This window comes from Ceratotherium simum, chromosome 14, assembly GCF_057802395.1.
Source record: "Ceratotherium simum simum isolate JZ-2026a chromosome 14, ASM5780239v1, whole genome shotgun sequence".
In the NCBI taxonomy this organism is placed as follows: domain Eukaryota; kingdom Metazoa; phylum Chordata; class Mammalia; order Perissodactyla; family Rhinocerotidae; genus Ceratotherium; species Ceratotherium simum.
Window position 1 is genome coordinate 61,844,122 of NC_141913.1, and position 19,955 is coordinate 61,864,076.

The 19,955-nt window shown below is 45.2% G+C and overlaps 1 protein-coding gene across 3 annotated transcripts in view; it reads right to left on the minus strand.

Moving 5' to 3' along the window:
* The window catches only part of MBP (myelin basic protein), a 147,837-nt gene that overhangs the window by 74,024 nt on the left and 53,858 nt on the right, over positions 1-19,955 (minus strand). For all 3 annotated transcript variants that reach the window (XM_087439352.1, XM_087439354.1, XM_087439353.1), the window contains exon 3: positions 7,647-7,734. In XM_087439352.1, coding sequence (XP_087295478.1) covers positions 7,647-7,734 — 88 coding nt within the window. The remainder of the gene's footprint in view (positions 1-7,646; positions 7,735-19,955) is intronic.

The following is a 19,955-nucleotide window of genomic DNA, read 5'->3' on the forward strand; positions in this document are numbered from 1 at the left end:
CTCGCAGCCAGACTGGGTCATGTGACGGGGTGTGTGACAGGGACATGTGACTACTTCTGGCCCATGGAACCTCAGCGGACGTGATGAATGCTGTCTCCCTTGTGGGATGCACCACCCTCAGGCTCCTCCCACCACCCCCAGGGGAAGCAGCCTGGGGCTCTAAGTCACTGCTGAGGGGAGAGCCGCCTGACCTCGCTGGGCTGTGACACTGGTAGAAGTTATGACATCGAGCTCTGAGATTCTGGAGTCCGCTTGGCAGGTTGGTACAGCACATCTCTCTTAATGCAGTTCTCTTCTAAGTAGGCTGGCCAGAGGGGACCTCAGTGAGAGGGGACATTTGGGGGCAGATTGAAGGGGTGTGGGAGCTCGCCATGCAAATGTCTGGGAAAGAGCATCCCAGAAGGAGGGCACAGCCGGTGCAAAGGCCCTGCGCTCCAGGAACAGTGAGCAGGCAGGTGAGGGAGGCAGGGAGTATAGGAGGTTCCATCAGAGAGGTGCCCAGGGCCCACAGGGCCCTACAGGCAGTGGGATTGATGGTAGGGCTCTGAGCAGGGGGTCAGGATGGAAGCAGAGAGCCCGCTGGGGCTCCTGACATAATCCGGTGAGCACTGATGGACCGCGGTGATGTGCTGGGAGCTGGGTAAGTGCCTACTCAATGAGTCAGAGCAGCTTCTTCACGTCCCAGGAAACACGAGACACCGGCGCCCTCAGCAGAGAAACAGGCCCAACCACATTCCCTCTCAGTGTCCACAGGGAAGAGAAGAAAGGAGACCAAATCGATTGTGGTTAGGCAGCGGGAAGTTACCACTGAGCAGGCGGCCCTTCTTCCCCTGCTCTTCCGCTACCTCCCTCAGACGATCTGTCTAGTTCATCTGGAGGAAAACGAGCCTCTGAGCAGAAAACGCAGAGAGAGAGGAAAACAACACCTACATACACACATCCAGATTTAAATACTACACATAGGATGAAACACCGTATATGTATGCAGACTATTAAAAGTCACGGCGGGTCCCGTCTGAGAGGCCCGACACCTGGGACAAGGCACGCCTGCAGGGAGGCAGAGAGGCTGTGCCCCTCCCTCGGCTCGGCACCCAGCACCCTGGCACGGCCTCTTCCCTCATTGCTTGACTCCGTCCCTGCAACTCTTCTTCGATATCACCTAATCATCACGACAAGTAGAGCTCAGTGCTGTCAGGATCCCCCTTTACACAGGGGGACCTGGGGCACAGAAAGGCTGAGTCCCCAGCCCAGATGCCTGGAGGCCACACTCCTCGCTGCTAGATGACACGGCCTCACTAAAATAACAAAATAATTCCTAGAAGCCAAGACACTTGTCCAACAGCCTGTGGTGGAGGCTGTCAAGTTCAACCAGACTTTCCCCTGGCACGAGACAAGCCCACACTCACTGTGGAAGCCTGCATCCGCCGCCCTCTGGGAGGCAGGAGGTCTCTGCTAGAAATAAATACTCTGAGAATGGGAGGGAGTGCGCCCCTGAAGGGCTGCCTGGGTACTACAATGAGGCAGTCTAACGATTCAAATATACATTTTGGTTTTTAAAGATATAAAGTATCATTAATAGTCACTCGAATACACAGAGAAGTAATATGTGTTAAAGTGTTGGACTGGTTTACCATCTCTGACAAACACAGAAATAGGAACTGACTCTGTTCCCCAAGGGCCATTGGGGAGAAGCCATTGCTTTCCCGTGGGGCACGGAGCGGGGCCCAGGAGCACTAGGCTGCAATTTCACCTTTGCGGCCTTCGGGCAGCTGTCTTAACTATCCTGGCAGTCAGACCCTCCTCCACACAACGAGGGGTCGGACAAGATGATTTCTAACATTCCTTCAAGTTCTCAACCTGTGATTTTGAGTCTATGATTTATATCCACCCCACAGGTGCACTTACACAACACTGATTCTTTTTTATTTTTTTGTGAGGAAGATCAGCCCTGAGCTAACATCCGTGCTAATCCTCCTCTTTTTGCTGAGGAAGACCGGCTCTGAGCTAACATCTATTGCCAATCCTGCTCCTTTCTTTCCCCCGCCAAAGCCTCAGTAGATAGTTGTATGTCATAGTTGCACATCCTTCTAGTTGCTGTATGTGGGCTGTGGCCTCAGCATGGCCAGAGAAGCAGTACGTCGGTGCGCGCCCGGGATATGAACACGGGCCGCCAGTATCGGAATGTGTGCACTTAACCGCTAAGCCACCGGGCTGGCCCCACAACACTGATTCTATCGCTTGTTTACACCAGACAGGAATAAAAGCACTCAGGTGGCAACTGAATCATAATTGGCACTAAATTAAAGCTAGCATCAAATACTCTCAAGAGAAGGTCGTGCAGTAATAACTTCTAGAGGACACTGATTATATTTGTGGAAGGACAGTTGGAAGTCCACGGGAAGGACAATGTGCATCCCGAGTCTTCGGTTATTACTGACTTGAGATGGAGTTTTACGTCGGGAAGGACCACTAATTACTAGCTTTATATCTTAGTTTAGTAATCAGGATACATTAAGTACAAATACTGCTTGAAAATTGCATCTCAAAAAGATTTCCTCATGGAAGATTCTTGGAAACAAAGTTTAAACAAAAATGCAATGACTTTTTTCAATGCTACATGAAAATTCTCAGGGTTTATAAATATGTGTGTGACAGACAGTATCTTCCAAATATGGCTGAGCATTTTCTCTGGTCACATGTTCTTACATCCTCCCCATCAAGAGGGGCACCCACCTACCCTCCCCTGGAACCCAGCAAGACACCATGCTGCCTTGAGGGGAGCACTAGGTCACAAGTGGGGTCCCGTGCCTTGAACCAAACCCCAAGGTGCGAGGAAGCTTATTATCCAGTTTATTACAATAAATAGCATATAAAACTAATCATTACATTTGCCATAAATACCCCTTGAGGTCGTTGACTACCAAGTGATTATCTGTGATAAAAATTTAAACAGGAAAACATTCTTGCAATTTATTAAACACAGCTCTGCTTCCTTTGAGGAATGCACACAGACTTCTTTCTGACTTTAACAGGTGATGCTCACTGTAGGAGACAGGACACGTGTTAACTCACCTATTACTCACAGGCAGTTCTACTATCAGCCCTACTTAACACGTGAGGAAACCAAGACCCAAAAAGGAGTACGCTGCCCGGACTCACACAGCTAGAAGGTGGTGGAGCTATACTACCTCCCGGAGAAAACGAGACATTTAAACTCACTAGGTCTCACTTCCCATGTGGGCAGCTGGGAAGTTCCCAGTTAGATGTGAACTTCAACCATCGCAATTGCTGCTTGTTGACATATGTGCGCTCTTACTTACTTGATCTTGACTTCATGATTTTTTATATTTCACTGTTTCCTTGTGTGTTTTCTTACTGTAAACCAGCTCAAGCTTTGTGAAATAGACACACACATATACATGCATATATATAGATATATACTTAATATATATAATACACCCTATATTAGGGTATATTATATATAATAGTATATATATAACATATATTAATATGTTAGTATTATATTATACACAATATATTAATATATAACATATTATATATTATTATTATATAATACCTACATATTAAATGTTTCTAATACAAATACTTTTTTCCTAAACATTAAACACAGATGATTCTATGTCCATTATTTGAGCAGTGAACTAGTGCCCGTTTTCCCAGTGATTTTCAATAGGATTTTGTCCTCGTGTGCACGATGTATGTGACTGAGCCAGGTAAAGTGCAACAACGGCAGCAGGAGGGCGACGGCCTCGTGACCCTATGACTGCAGAGCTGCACTGGAGTTCATCTAATTCGACAGGTACTCATCGGTTGGCTCTGATTCTGAGACATGATCATGTCTGGAAGGAACCTCAGTCCTTCCGGAAAGAGCAGGGTGCCCTCTTCTGGAGACTTCTCTCCTTCGTCAGTGTAATTAGGGAGACCTAAGGCTCCCCTCACCTCCACTGAGCTACCTGCCCTTGTTTCAGCCTGGGGACTAGTGAACTCTGGAGGGAAGGAGGGAGGAGGAGAGGGGTGAGGGTGGACGTTCCGCTTTCCTCCCTGCCTGGTTTTCAAATGACGGGGACAGTGGGTGCCATGTGTGTGGGTGTGCGGTTCAAAAACAGCTCAGTAACTGGCCCACTGCAAAATACCCTGGTTCCCCAAAGCTCAGACAACACACGGTTCTCTAGGCTACTGCGCCTTAAAATGTTTTCTTCCTCTTTGGGTAACCAGGCAAAACAGTCCTGAAGTATAGCAACACACTGTCTGAAAAAATGACAGGAAGAGATGTAAAAACAAGCTATTTGCTTAGATCTAAAGCAATCCTTCAGTGGGATTTCCCCCATGAAATGAAAATGTAAATAAAACTTTTAAGTGCATTGCTAAGTAAATGACCATCTCTGGCCATCACAAAAATATGGAGGAAGTTTGTCTGGGTTTAGTTGTGCAAATTGTGGTTTCGAGTCTGCAGTGGGTAAGCCGGCAACATAGGGCACCTGTGCCACAGTCAGTCCCCGGCTGCAGACTTCTCTTAGACTCTCCAATTCAGGCCTCCATTGGGACTCTTACCAGCTGAAGTACCACACTACTTTCTCCGGCATTCACAGGGAACTTGAGTCTGTGTCCTATAGAAATGTGTTAGGTAAAGAATAATGGCCTTCTCAATATTCCTCACACCCCCCAGTTCCTCTAAAACGGAGACAGAATGATTACCAGGAGCTGGAAGATTCTTGATAAATGGTTGCTGATGACTCAGGGCTCACAGAACATCATGAAGGCATGGATTCCTATCACACTCAGGAATTTCCATCTAGTCAAGATAAGACCTTTTCGTAAAGTGGGAGGGAGCTGCTGATTTCATCTGGAGTGACATTTGTACAATACCCCCTAATTTAAAAAGAATTCTCATATATATTCTCCAGGATTATGTAGTCAAGGTTGAGAGCCAAGATTCTTTTAGCTTCTCTTTCCCTCGTCACTCGGCTCCTTTAGACTACACTTTCTGTGGATTCCAGGAAAGTGTTAAGAATGCAAGATTATTAAGCAGACACCCGCCCGCTCCTGGGAGCCTCTCGAGTCTATATTACTCAGGATTTCTGGGCACACAACAACAGGAACCCAGGGGGCATCCCAGGCTACCCCTACTCGTGGTCAGAGGAAGGGAGGATGCCTCCAGACAGCAAACTCCTCACACTTCCCTCTGCCATGACTCAGCCTGAATCCAGCAGCAGCTGTACACGTGGGAAGGTGGTGGTGAAGGAAGGGTTCCTAATGACTAATGGCCGAGAGCTCAGCAGGTGGGAGCTACACTCACGCAGCAGATATGTGAGCCTCCCTTAGTGTCTCTCACACTGGGACATCCCAGTCAACAAAACAGGCGGAAGTTTGCTTGAGGAAGTGTTCTTCCCATTAAAAGACCAATCTAACACAAACATTGAACATGTGGTACACCTGAAACTGATATAAGGTATGTCAATTACACCTCAATAATAAAAAAAGACGAGTCTGAGTTTGTGATGATTGAAATATTTGCATTTCCATTGGTTTTCACATTCAACTCTAGATAATAACTCTCCAACTTGAATATCTATTTGAAAAGGTTAAAGACAGCTGCCTCTGAGGGTGCTTCAGGAATGATACTATGTCATAATTTAAGGAAAAGGCTATTACAGAAGACCTTTTTCATGTTATATTGAATATACATTATATACATGCATATGTATATGTGTGGTGTGTGTGTATCCGAGAGTAAGAGAATTTCTGACATTATTATGAATAGTCCTAAAAGCAATTAGCCAGGGGAATAAGATAAAGATGATGTTTGCTTTAAAAATAAGTAAGCTTAGCCATAATAATTCTAAAACTTACTCTTATTCATATATAAAACCTAAAATTGGACATATCCATTTTGTCATTTTCTTTTATGTGTTTATATATGTGTAGCTGGAATATAGGAGTAAAAAGACAATTTTTTTTTTTTTTGAGGAAGATCGGCCCTGAGCTAACATCTGCCAATCCTCCTCTTTTTGCTGAGGAAGACTGGCCGTGGGCTAACATCTGTGCCCATCTTCCTCCACTTTATACGGGATGCCACCACAGCATGGCCTGACAAGCGGTGCATCTGTGCGCGCCCGGGATCCAAACCAGCGAACCCGGGGTGGCCACAGCAGAGTGCGAGCACTCAACCACTTGCACCACCGGGCCGGCCCCAAAAAGATAATTTAAAGAGACCTTTACTTTAGAGGTTTACAGATGGATTTATTCTTAAAATCATCGACACTCAGACATTCCATTCAAATTCGCAGACTGTCTTCCCTCTACATTCTCAAGAGGGCAGGCTGCACCTCACCACCTGGGCTGCGTCTTCCACTCCCTCCTCTCCCTCTGCCCCTAAGGAATGGGAACCCTACTACCGAAAGGAGTGGATTGTGCTCAGGCAAGCCCTCAAGAAAATTCCTACGAAAATCAATTTAAGGCACGTAGAAACTAGGAGAGCATATTGACATCCTTTCACACTCGCCTGATTTCCTCATTGTTTTCGGTCTCTGGGCCTCTGAGTTGTGTTGATTTTCATGGAAGCTTAAGATATCGAGAAAGAGGGCAGCAGAACTCCTGTAATTATGTGTGCTTGTTCAAGGATGGAATTAGAGAAAAGGAAGGGATTTTTGAAAAAAAACAAGTATTTGAGGAACAAAAACTTGGGATGGATTTTCCTGCCTGACAAGTGAGATACAAAGAAACTCTTTCCACAGATGAGTGGTGACCCAGCCAGGGAACAGGGCAGGAGGCCTGTTTGCCTTGAGCATCATCACCTGCCAGCGGGGCTGACCTGGTTAAAGGAATGCTTATTTTAGGAGCCAGAAAATCGCTCCCTTTCCTTTGAAGGAGCAGTGAGATCTCGGGGTCTGAGCAGGTTGCATGCTGCCCTTCAGTTCTCACCACCTTGGGGACACGGGGAGAAGAGAAAAGGGCCACAGACAGCTCTGCTCCACGTCTCTCAAGCCGCTGAGCTTGGGCAAGTCACTGAGCATCCCCGTCACACGGGCAGAGGTGGACCCAACAGCGTGACGGTAACAACCAACGAGAACCTGTCCACTCTCCCCCGGGGGAGCAGAAACTAGATGGATGACAATATGTAAAGGCAACTTATGTTACTAGGGTACTATGAAAAATAAACTTTTATAGAAAACAGTTATTTCCCAACACCTCAAGTCATTCTTTGTAGTTGAAATAAACACCACTGTATCTAGGCTTTGGGACAATTTCACTTCCTCATTAGTTGCATTTTACTGGCACCATTAGGGTTTCTAACGCCCACACACAAAGGATCAAATAGATGATTGCAGAAATACCCTACAGTAAGGGAAAATCTGGGAAGTCTCGAGCATCTGAAAAAGGCATGCAAACAAACCCAGATGGGTCAGACAGCACGGTCCACAGGGCAGTCTTGTCGGGGGAGAAGGGGATTGCAAGAGGCTGGTGAGGGGGGCTCACTTTCCATATTTCTACAGAGTCTGCATTTTTAACAAGGAAAACAGATTCATAGATGACTCATGTAATTAAAAAGTTAAAACCTCCCCCAAATGAGAATATGCACACAATTATCGTAGGAAATTGTGTCTTCCCATTTTTATGTTACGTACCAAACACATCATTGTCTCCTGAGGTCTCCTGGGAAAGGTCTCGCAGGTTTCTCTTTTTCTCAGACTCTCCTCTGTTCGTTTCGCCGTCCTGAAAAAAAACAAAACAAAGCATGACCCTTTCTTAAGATACTATGCTTTATCAACAAAATAATTTAATGCGTTTCTCTCCTTATGAGTTTTGTAGCAGATAATCACATTCTCATATATATCTGAAAGGTAAGAAATAGTCTTGGTTCAGGGTGGTTTTCTGCAGAGGATTCTGACTCTGGCTTGTCTTCTCTGTCTGAGCACACAAGCATTCTCTTGTTCCAGTGGGTATGTCTTCATACAAAAGAAACTGAACATCATCTGGATAAAATAAATTAGCTAGTCACCATCCCACGTACTCCAGGAGTGTGTCCACTCAGCGGCCATCCTGAGTGAGCGAACGCGTGGGTCGGAATTGACAATGAGCCTGACCTCCCTGAATTCTGCCTTTGACTGGAAGGCTTGGTGGGAGAACAGGCCCTTTCAGGGCAGAAATCGACGTTAACATCCACGTGGTGCCCCTGCGTGCACTGAGGATGGGGGGCAGGCACGATGTGGGGGGGCTTTTGCCCTGGGCCTGGGCACCAACTGCCGCCCTGGTGCTCCCCTGGGCATTTGCACCCTCAAGACATGGAGTTTCTTCCCTCTCCCCGGGTCCCACTTCTGCTCCTTTGTGGAACACTAACAGCACACCAGTGTGCACATTCCTTTTGAATTTAAAATTCTAAGTGCATAGAGTAGATGCGGTTCAGTTTCTTTCTATTTTTTGAAGCTATTTTATTAAATTATTTTAATATGGAATGCTTGCATTTGACATCAAGTTCAAAAGGCCCTGAGAGGGTCACAGTGAGAATGGCCCCTGTCCCCCAATCTCCCGCCACCCATGCCCCTGCGGGAGGCCCCCGGTGCTCCCAGCTTCTCCTGTTCTTTCACGATGGTCTGAGTGTCACTGACTAGGGGCCTGAAGAAACTCAAAAGTGGAAGCAATGAACTGTTTTTCCAAGTCGTTTCTTTTCCTTTTGTATGTTAAGGAGATATAACCACCAGCCATCCTGAAATTCACCAAGTCTCGCCACAGAGCTATGCTCGTGACCTTTGCCTTATTTTTATTTATTTATTTTATTTATTTATTATTATTATTTTTGTGTGTGAGGAAGATCAGCCCTGAGCTAACATCCATGCTAATCCTCCTCTTTTTGCTGAGGAAGACCGGCTCTGAGCTAACATCTACTGCCAATCCTCCTCTATTGCCAATCCTCCTTTTTTTTTTTTCTCCCCAAAGCCCCAGTACATAGTTGTATGTCATAGTTGCACATCCTTCTAGTTGCTGTATGTGGGACGCCGCCTCAGCATGGCCGGAGAAGTGGTGTGTTGGTGCGCGCCTGGGATCCGAACCCAGGCCGCCAGTAGCTGAGCTCGAGCACTTAACCGCTAAGCCACGGGGCCGGCCCAACCTTTGCCTTATTTTTAATGCAAAGATCTCACCAGGAGGAGCTGAGGCCTTATGATGTGGAAGCATGTTCTCCAACTGAGCCTGTGCAAGCAAATACCCCCGCCTCTCCCTTTTGAATATTCATTCCCAAACTGAAATAAAGGTTCCTGCTTCCCTTGGTTCAGGGACACCTTGACTTTGGAAATGATTCCTCATGGCCTCCTATTTGCTGCAAATACAATTTACTTTGTGAGACAACTTCCACTGCTGTAGAGTCTTAGGTAACTCACCAGGAGGCAGCCCACTTGGTTCGGTATCACTCGCACATTCGAGCACCTGCAGAAGCACGTGCTCTCCCCTCCCTTCTGTCTTCACGTAAACGGCGGCCACTCTGGACGCCACTCTGCTTCCTGCTTTCGTCACTGAACAGGCAGCCGGGAGGCTGTCTCCCGCCTCACGGGCCGTGGGTCCACAGAGCATTCCAGCGCGTCAGATACTCGCACAAACCTGACGGGCTCCCACTGATGACCACTAACGTGTTTGCATTCTTCTTCAATTACCACCAACGGTGCATGAACTCTCGTTCACTTACTCACACTGCACATGTACAAGGATACATTTCTGGAAGTTGAATAAGTCAAACCACAATCTTCTAAAGACAGTGCCCGAGTTGGCCTCCCGCCAGACAGCACAGGGGCGCCTGCTTCTCTGAGATACCAGAGCCTCTTACTTTGTCCTCCATACTTATTTTGTATCAGTTTTTTCCAGACCAATCTCTCACTTCCCAAAAGTTTTAACCTAGGACCATAAGATATGTATAGTCTCAATTTTACATTCTTTTCCTTCTAAAGAGGAGAGGGAACAGGCACAGTAATTAAGACCATAATTTCCAGAGCTAGACCTTTTGTGTGTGCAGTTTGGCTTGGCTTTTATTTATTAGCTGTGTGACCTTGGACAAGTCACTTAACCTCTCTGTGCCTCAGTTTCTTTTCCTATAAAAGAGAGGAAATACTGATATTGCTTGTTATGGTTTTAATAAGGATTAATAAAGATAATATTTATAAAGTGCTCAGAACATGCCTGGCACATAGAAATTGCTACATGAGTATTAAGTAAATGAAATGGAAACTCTGAAAAAAGAAATCCCCTCCATGTTAGCTACTGGCATCTTGCTGCCTCCTCTCCCAGTCTTGTTCCCAAGTTACCGCAGGCATGGTTGACCTGCCCAGCTTTCTCCCCTCCTTCTCGGGGAACCCCCTCCCTTGCTCTAGTGAATCTCTGGAGACAACACAGGCACGTGGCTCCAAGGTCCAGTAACAGCCTCCGGGGGCTTCTGGGGACAGGCTGGAACGGTGTGACCCTAGGGCTGTTCCCAGCAGTGCCCTCCACCCACTGCAGGAGTGGAGGGGCTGCCACCCCGAGAAGCAGAGCTCAGGTGTGCAGGAACTCGGGCGGGAGACAGGGAGAGAGCTGTGGGCCCCTGAGACGGGCTGTCTCTGAAGCCGATGCCTCGAAGTTACTGAGCCAGGAAATTCTGTCTCTGGACTTCCCCCTCCCTCCAGGTTTCAGGACTTTGATTTGGGTTTGCCGCTTGCAACAAAAACTGTCTTGACTAACGTGTGTCTTTTCCTGAGGAAGCCAAAAATTATTCTCCCGTCGACGTGAGGTCTGAGTCAGCCCTGGAGACACTCACGGTCACAGACAAGTCTGCACGTGTCTGTTCCGGGGGGGGGGGTGCAGCCAGAGGGTAGAGAGGGTGGGCGCCCAGGCCGGAGCTGACCTCTGGTGCCTTGGGAAGAAAAGAGGCGCGGGACCCGCCCTCCCGAGTTCACACCAGCACCCCCATCCCAGTCACCAGGGCCCCCTCTGGAAGCCCTCCACTCCAAATGGGCTTGGGGTTCCCGGTCCACCGCCAGGCAGGCGGGAGTGGATGAATGGGGGGATCCCACCGACTAACGCTTTTAACCTTTCCCCACAATTAAATGGTGTCCACTGTCACACGGAAATAAGACCCTGATTATTTAACTCATAAAATTGAGGAGGGGAGAGGCTGTTTCCATTTTCACCAACAAAGCTAACGCTGCCAGTTGGTCATAAACAAACTAAATTGGTGTTTTCCAGACTGAGATCCACAGTCTCATACCAGTAATTATTAATAGTCAATAATACAATGTAACAGTGTGCAAACCCACTAGTGGTTGAAGAAATACAAAGCAAAACAAGAATGAGATACTATTTTCTAACATATTGACAAAGTTGGAAAAAAATAACTTCCGGTGTTGTTGGGAATGTGGTGAAACAGGGACTCTTCCGGGAGCTGGAATAAACATTCGCAGCCTTTTTTGGAGGACACATAACAACAAAAACCGTGCTGGCCCTCTGCCTGGAGCATCCCCGCCCCCGTTGTCTGACCTCAGGGTCCAGGCCAAGGTCAGAGCCTCTGGGAACTCTGACCGCCCTCACAGGCCCCTCTCAATGGCTTCCCTGCTCCCAGTCTCCATGTTTGTTTATTTCTCTCTCTCCCTACGACACTGGAAACTTGCTGGGAGTGAGGACCTTGCCTTATAAATCTTTCTATCCTCCAAACCTAGCACAGTGCCTGGTACCCAGCAAGTGCTAGAGAGAAAGCTTTTCAATTTTATGCTGCTTAAGAATAGTTTAAAGTGAATAATTTGTTTCAGCAGAAGGGGACAACAGTAGCTTAATATATATATATATATATATATTTTTTTCATATCTACCTATTTAATTTTAGAAGAGAAGAAAACTAGGAACAAAGAATTTCTTGATAGATTCTTTTGGTCAGCTATAAATCCATGTTATGTTTCACATCTTGCTTCTCTGCTAATATCAATATCATATTCTTCACTAACTACAAAATAATAAATATTGAGAAGTAATTAATTAAATATAATTTAGCTACCATTTTATTCACAGTAGATGTAATTTTCATGCTTTATCATTTCTAAAATCAGGACGCTCCTTACAACCAATAGTGTCTTCCATCAGAGTTAGCAGTGTTTTCCCTCTTAGGGGATGTAACATGATGTTGAGTCTCAGAGATGACGGCATCTCAGGCTCAGGGGAAAAGCTTGATATTTAAAGCAAATCACTTGCTTTCAGTGAGTGGAGGTTGATAACATGATAACACAACTTCCCAATTCCATTGCTAGGGCTGGAATGGAATTCCGTTATTGCTAGGGAATAATGGTGAAGAGATATTCTGCATCTATGCCCAGGCCTAGTGCAGACTTCCTCACTGCAGCAACAGAACTCCAATGTTTACTCCTTACGTTACAGTGGCCACAGGTGGAACCTGGGGTAGTGATGACAGAGAGGGCCTCAAACACACTTCACTCAGCCCCTCCAATCTTCTCTCCCTTCTCAACATCAACCCTCTAAGGAGCAATGAGTTCAGACAGTGGTGCCCCACGGTGTGGAAAGTACCTGGGAAATTTCCTGACTAATTTCTGCCCAAATAAAAAGCCTGTTTCTGAGACCTGATACTGTTGCTAATCCACAAATATAAAAAATGTCCTTATGAATGACACATTTTCAATATGCAAAATGTCTACCAGCAACACAAACAAAATCAAGATGATGTGTATCAAACATAATGGAATTTTCATGATACAGAAATAAGAGCTTCCTATAAGTAATAAAACGTGATAAAATGCTCAGATATACAAAAAAGGGTCGGTTCCCATTACCTGGGACCTCCCAGAGTGTCACTGTCCCCATGTGTCCTAATTTCCAAATTGTGCCTGTGACTACAAGTATCTAAATGCATTTGGAGCCATTATGGTTTCTTCATAATAGTTGTACCAATTTCCATTTCCATTGACCTAAATACGTGAGAGCTGACCCGTGTAAGAACCCACTTACTTTTCCATGTTAATTTTAGGGGCAAATACAAGCAAAACTCTCATAATTATAAATGTAGATTTTAAAATATTTCTAAGTATAAATGAGATTCATTATTCAACAACATTGCCACACTATTCATTATAAACTAAGCAATTTACCCCAAGCAAATCTTCTCCACCCAATATTTAATTTTTTTACTTAAAGTTTTCATTCGTGTGTGATTAAAACGTCTCTTTTAGCCACTACGTTCTCAGCTTAATGGATGAAGCCCTTAAGTGACACATCTGTTCAACCCCCTCTAAGTGTCTCTTGTCCCCTGTTGCCACGTCCAGAAGTGCAGTGAAGCCTGTCCCACTCTGTCCCTCTGCTCTTTTATGAGCTGAGGGTCTCTCATCTCCTGCCCGGGTCTTGGGAGCAAGCTGAGCAGACAGCATTTGCTCGTCTTCACTGGTTCCAAGTGGGCAACTTGAACGGGAAACCACGAGATGGAATTTGTTGGTCTTTAGTGTCGGAAGGGCTTTTAAATTCTTTTTAAATACAAGAGTGGATATTTCTTGCATTTCCTAAGGAAATAACTTTCACATGCCTCCTCTTGACAAAGATCAGTTATTATACACATTATCTACAGAAAAAAGGGGTGTGCAGAGTCCCCTCTGAACAGCGTGCAGGGTGGCCAGTCACTGCGTAGCTGGAGGGTCCATCAGAGCCAGAGGAAGCGTCTGCTCAGTATCAGAAAGGCTGTGGTTCTGGTTCTGAGTGAGAAGTCGGTTCTACTAAATTCTATTAGGATTCAGAAGGAAATTAATTAGGTCAAACCAAGGATTCCCAAACTGGACTTAAAATAGCCTAGGGAGAGTTTTTGTTTTTTAAACAAAATTCATTTATTCCTAGGGCCTTTGACATTTGACAGGTGGTGGGGTGACCGTATGCTGCCTTGTCACTGTGGCTAAGCAGAGTGGATCAAGACCTCCACGCTCCCCAATCCCTCAAATTCCACAAGTAGCTACCAAACTTCACTCCTTGTTCTGAGTTAAACTGTGTCGCTTAAAATGATATGTCCGTACCCTAACCTGTGGTATCTGGGTGTCACCGACTACGTGCCTCAAGAAACGCAAAGGTGGGTTTGGAAGCAATTAACCGTTTTTCCAAGTTGTTTCTTTTCCTTTTGTATGTTAAGGAGATGTAACCACCAACCATCCTGGAACTGACTAAGTGGGAAACTCAAGGGAGATGTAACCACCAGCCATCCTGAAACTGACCAAGCCTCACCACCAGAGCTACACCCATGACCTTTGCCTTATTTTTAATGCGAAGATCTCTCCAGGAGGAGCTTAGGCCTCATTACATGGAAGCATGTTCTCCAACTGAGCCTGTGCAAGCTAATACCTGCCTCTCCCTTTTGAATATTCATTCCCCAACTGAAATAAAAGTTCCTGCTTCCCTTTGTTTAGGGACACCATGACTTTGGAAATGATTCCTCATGGCCTTGTGGGAGATCAAAATTGGCCACCCTGAATTATGTCTCTTTACCTTGATTATTTTCTCTCACAGACATTTGACCTCCCCCAAACTGCCTAACGAGTTTAACATAGAAGGCCTGTTTCAGGAAGGAGTTACTACCATATGATGACTGTAATCCAATGTAAAATAGATGTTACAATAGGAAAGGCACCAATAAGCCCATCTTATCAAAAATTCTCTCTCTCCCAGGCCACGTTCTCTAGGTGGCCCTGTAAGGAGTTGCCAGACAAACATTTACATTTATAAGGGAAATCTCCACTTGTAAAGGTATCTCCCTCTCTGTACTGGGAAGAGGGGGGAAGATGATCTTATCTCTGGAAACTCTTTTCAGTATGGAAGGAGAGGATTTAAATCTGCATACCCTTGATTACTGTAATTTCTGTCTCCCTTCTGTCTCCCTCCCCACCCCCAACATCCTCCTTTGTCTTTAGCTGAAGATGGTGTTTAAGATAAGAATTGCCGCTATCGTGTTGAGAAACTCAGTGTCCCTGGTTTCTCCCATGTATACATGTTATTAAACTTGGTATTATTTTCTCCTGCTAACCTGTCTTTTAATTATTTGGCCAGCCATAAGAACCTTAAGGGAAAGGGCAGAGTGGGATTCTCCCTCTTCACCGACAGCCTCCTACTTGCTGCAAATACACTTTACTTTGTGAGACAACTTCCAGTGGTGTAGAGTTTTATTTAACTCACCAGGAGGCAAGCCCACTTGGTTCAGTAACATGGGACTGTTGACCTTATTTAGAAATAGGGTCACTGCAGATGTAATTAGTTCATATATGGTCGTACTGGAGAAGAGGGGGCAATCACGGATGTCCTTATGAGAAGGGGACATTTAGACACAGAGGCACAAACACATACAAGAAGGCCATGTGACCACAGACACAGAGATTGGAGTGATGTGTCCACAAGTGAGGAATGCCGAGGATTGGTGGAAGCCACCAGATTCTAGCAGAGAGGCCTGGACCAGATGCTCTCTCACAACCTGCAGAAGGACCCAACCCTGCTGACACCTTGATTCTGGACTTCTGGCCTCCAGAACTGTGAGAGAACAAATTCCTGTTGTTTTTAGATCTCTTTGTGGCAATGTGTTGCAGAAGCCACAGGAAATGAATACACGCCCCCCTATACATAGCATAAACAGCTTTGAATGCTAATACGTATAATGAAAGATACAAAAAGAAAAAAAATGCATTGTTTGGTACTAAGGAATTTCTAGTCTCCTAATCTATTATAAACCACTAATCAGTATCATTTATACTGTGAATAAAACACGAAAATAAAAAAACCTCACCTGGCCTTGACTCTAAACTTTAAGTAGCCAAGTTTTCCTTGGGGGTTAGTGTGGGTCCTGCGCTAGGATCTGTGTGAGGGGAGGAGGGACCCCAGGAATTGACAAGGTTAACCTTCTCCAACCACCAAGAGTGCAATTCAGTGAGGCCTTCATTGGAACCAGGTGGAGAAGCAAAGGAGAAGAGTGAGTACAACCTACGCAAACCACTTATAAGCCAAACAATGGTGAAAGGCACCACTGGGCTGCTCAGCTAAGAGGTACTTTGTCCAATCATCTCCTGGCGACAGACCCCACCCTTCAGGGGCATCACTGCCATTTTAAGAGATTTTCTTCTACTTGGTACAGCCATTCACACACACACACACACACACGTAGGTGAAAATATGCTTTTAATCAGCCTTGCATTTTTAAAAGACTGCTAGTCTGGAGGTGGCAATTTTAGTAGGAGGGCCCAGAGGATAAGTTTCTAATCATTGTAGAAACTTCTGAAAAATAACAAAAAAAGCTATGGGAGAGGAAAAAACCCTGTAGTCACATTTTCAAAAAGTTATAAAGTTTACAAAGTTCTGATTCAAACTAGAAAATACATATCAGGAGAGGAAAGGTGTTGAAACATGTTAAAAAGGGACATTTTAAACTGCCAAATCAGTTACATGTTAGACTTTGAGGCACACTCCACCACAGGCTGCTTTTTAAAAAAAAAAAAAAAGAGAAATGAGAATTGATTTTGAGAAGTTTGCAATACCTTAAGAAAAAGACTACATTTCGTGAGACATCATAAAATTTGAGTTGGGAATCTCGGGTTCAGATGCAGGGAAAGTCTTATCTGGTTCTGTTTCCTCCATTCTGTTCCCACTCACTCCTTCATTCCTACCCAAACATTGTAGCAGGAGCTGAGGATGTAAAGATAAACGAAGTAGGGCCCTGTCTTGAGGATCTTACAGTGCAGGAAACAAAATGGGGGCTTCAAAAAGGCAATCAGAAAACCATCCAGCCAACCAACAGCAGATCAGTGTTCAGTTTGACAGAGTTTGGGGAAAGTCACTCAGCCACATGGTAGTGTGTAAATGATGGAGGAAATGCATCACGCTTACTCTTTCTGAGAGACCCTAGAAGAAAAAGTGCACAGTGATCCACTATTTTTATAATTCCAAGGATGTTTAGCAAGATAAGTTGAACAGTGAGTCCTCCTTCCTCACAGCAGTGTCTTCCTTCTGAATCTTATTATACTCGACTGAACTTATCTTAAAAAGGGAAAAATGAAACCCAGCAGAAATATCATTGTACCTCCTCCAGTGACACATTCACTCATCACATTCATCATCCACATTTGAGCCTCACGGTCTTGCCTTACGGAACACAGGCTGGTTAGATGGGAAGCTTGGTCTCCCAGTCACCGTGCGGCCTTATAAGCCTCACCGAAGTGCCTCGTGTAAGTCTACTGCAGCCTGTTGTTTCTCAGAGCACCACACATAGGGCCTCAGATCATTTTGGAGGGGATGCTACTAAAAGACAAATAATAGTCTATGTTTTCCATTACCTTCTGCCATATTCACTGTAGCTGATAGATTTAACCCACCCAGAAATTTGCTGAAAATATTCTGGAGGCGTAGGATCAGTGACGTATGTTGTATGTTGTATCCAACTGTTATGTGCAGAAAAACTAAGATTCCATCTCTGAAGCATATTTGCTGGACTTGAATCCAGCTCCCCCACTTCTCAGCTGCGTAACTTTCAGAAAAGAATTTAAGTTCCCTCTATTTCTGTTTGCTTAACTGTATAATGAACATCATAACATACTCATCTCAGGTCATTGTGAGGAGCCATCAATAAATGTAAGATACTTTTTGCAGAAATACACAAAACTATTGAAAACACAGATCAACAGCATATCAGCTTTGCATTGCTATCAGAATAAGCTCTTATTTTTTCTCAGAATCATCTAAGCCAACTCTCAGAGGCCCTGGTCAAAGACCTCCTGGTGTGAAAGCAGAAAAAACAGGTCATTGTGGGCCAGGCCACGTAGTTCAGTCCCCAGCACATGTATTCAAGGGGGGATATTAAGCAAGGTGACCTCCCTCTGCCTCAGTTTCCTCATTAGGATAATGATCCCCATCTCACAGCATCATTATGAGGATGATATGAAATGTATAAATTTCCCCAGAGGAGAAATCACACAGTGATTCACCATTTTTATAATGCCTAGCATGTTTAGCAAGGTAAGTGTACAAGAACAGTTCATACAACAGAAATTTTAGCAGTATCTACTTTTATAAAGAGGCTTGACACAAAGCTGGTGTTAAGAACAATGAAGAATCTGTTACCTATGTGCAAGCTAACCTACGGGCTGGCCACAGTTTCATGGATGCTGACAGAAGATATGAGACTCCTGGGTCAGAGATAAAGGATGGTTTATTATTTACAGCAGTCTCAAAATCTCAATCCCCAATTTGCAATATGAATGGGCTCAGACAGGCGTCTACACATGGAGTAGGTTGTGCTGTAAACGAGGAACCTCAGCTTAGGTAACCTGAATCTTTCATAATACGCAGTAAGTTTGCCAGCTGTCTTCTCGAGAGGGAGACACTATCTCTGTCTTCCCAAGCTGTTCATTATCACAAACATCCTGAACAAAGAACAATGCATGCAAGATGCGCAGTAATGCAGGAGACCCCTGGAGAACTATCTCCTAACAATCAGTTGTCTAATAGGTGACCTACTGAAACTGACCTACAGAATTGCTCTCCAGCCAGCTCCATGGTGTATTCTCCTGCCACCTGCCAGTTTACAGTCAAACCGAACGGGACACACTTTATTCTCAAGCTAAAAGTCCACCATGACTTCTGTTGCTTTAGATGTGTTTAAAGGAGACAAAGCAAGATAGACTCTTACAGTGAGGATGATAGTGAAGTAGGGTCCGTGTGGGGGTGATGATATCAGCCCTTGAGGTGTGGGATTGAGGGGGCTGCCAGGTGATTCTGACATGCGAGCTCCTCCTCCACTGTGGCAGACAGAAGGAAACTGCTAAAAGACACAGTGATTTGCTCAGGGATAAAGTGGTTCTGCCACTATGAAGAGCTGCATGAAATAATCTTCGATAGCCACACAGAAGAGCTCATGTTGAAGGCCATTAAATCTGGAGTTTCTAAGTGGACAGAAACCAGTTATCCAGGAAAACAGTCACAGCACTAACGGGTGGTTCCTACACAAAAGGAGAGAAAAGTCTGATGGAGGAGCTGAGACTAGCCGTGGAGATAACATCAGGCATTATATTAGCACGTTGGTGGTGCTGGCTATCATTAGGGCCTGTTGGTTTTAGGGGATTGCTGGCCTCCAGAGGCAACAGGCATAAAATGCTGTCATACCATCACGCATTTTGAGAGGCTCAATTAAATTTATAATTAATCTTAGTCATCGTCTGAAATGCTTCCAAGTATAGGAGGTGGAAGACCTTTGATTTAGCAAGACAAAGAGTGCTGTGAATATGTGTTTTACCAGAAATGCAATGACAATTTATACAATTTAGCTGATAACATTGGATTCAGTTCTCCCACTCGCATCTCACAGTTGTGATGATTACAGAGGCTGCCCAGATTTGACACTGTGCCACGGAGCTGTGCAGCCTGTGTCCCTTCCCTGGAATATGGGCTGGCCTCAAATGCTTTGAGCAAGAGTGTGGCAGGTGGAACGGGACTAGCCACCTCTACCGGGGCCCTTGGCATCCTGAGTCACCAGGTAGGATGTTCAGTTTCCCTGCTGGAGAGCCCACTTGGAAGACCTCGGGACCACGGGGAGAGAGGGGCCCCTCCGAGCAGCTTCTAGCAGCAACCCTGAGGGGCCAGGCCTGTACCCGAAGCTTCTTGGACCATCAGATCTCTTTAGCTGCCATCTGACAGCACCTACGAGACAACACCAATCGCCTCGCTGACCTGCTCTAATCCTGATCTACAAAATAGTGAGACATCATAAAACTGCTGCTGTTCAAGCCACTAAGTTTTGGAATCATTTATTTTGCAGCAACAGACAACAGGAGCAACCTGCCTTTTCACGAGCTTTCAACCCTCCTCACGTTTCATGGAGCAGTTACTCCAAATACTAGTGACCCTTCAAGTTAAAAAAAATTTACTAATTCATGAGATGGGGAACAATCACCCAAAATATTAATTTA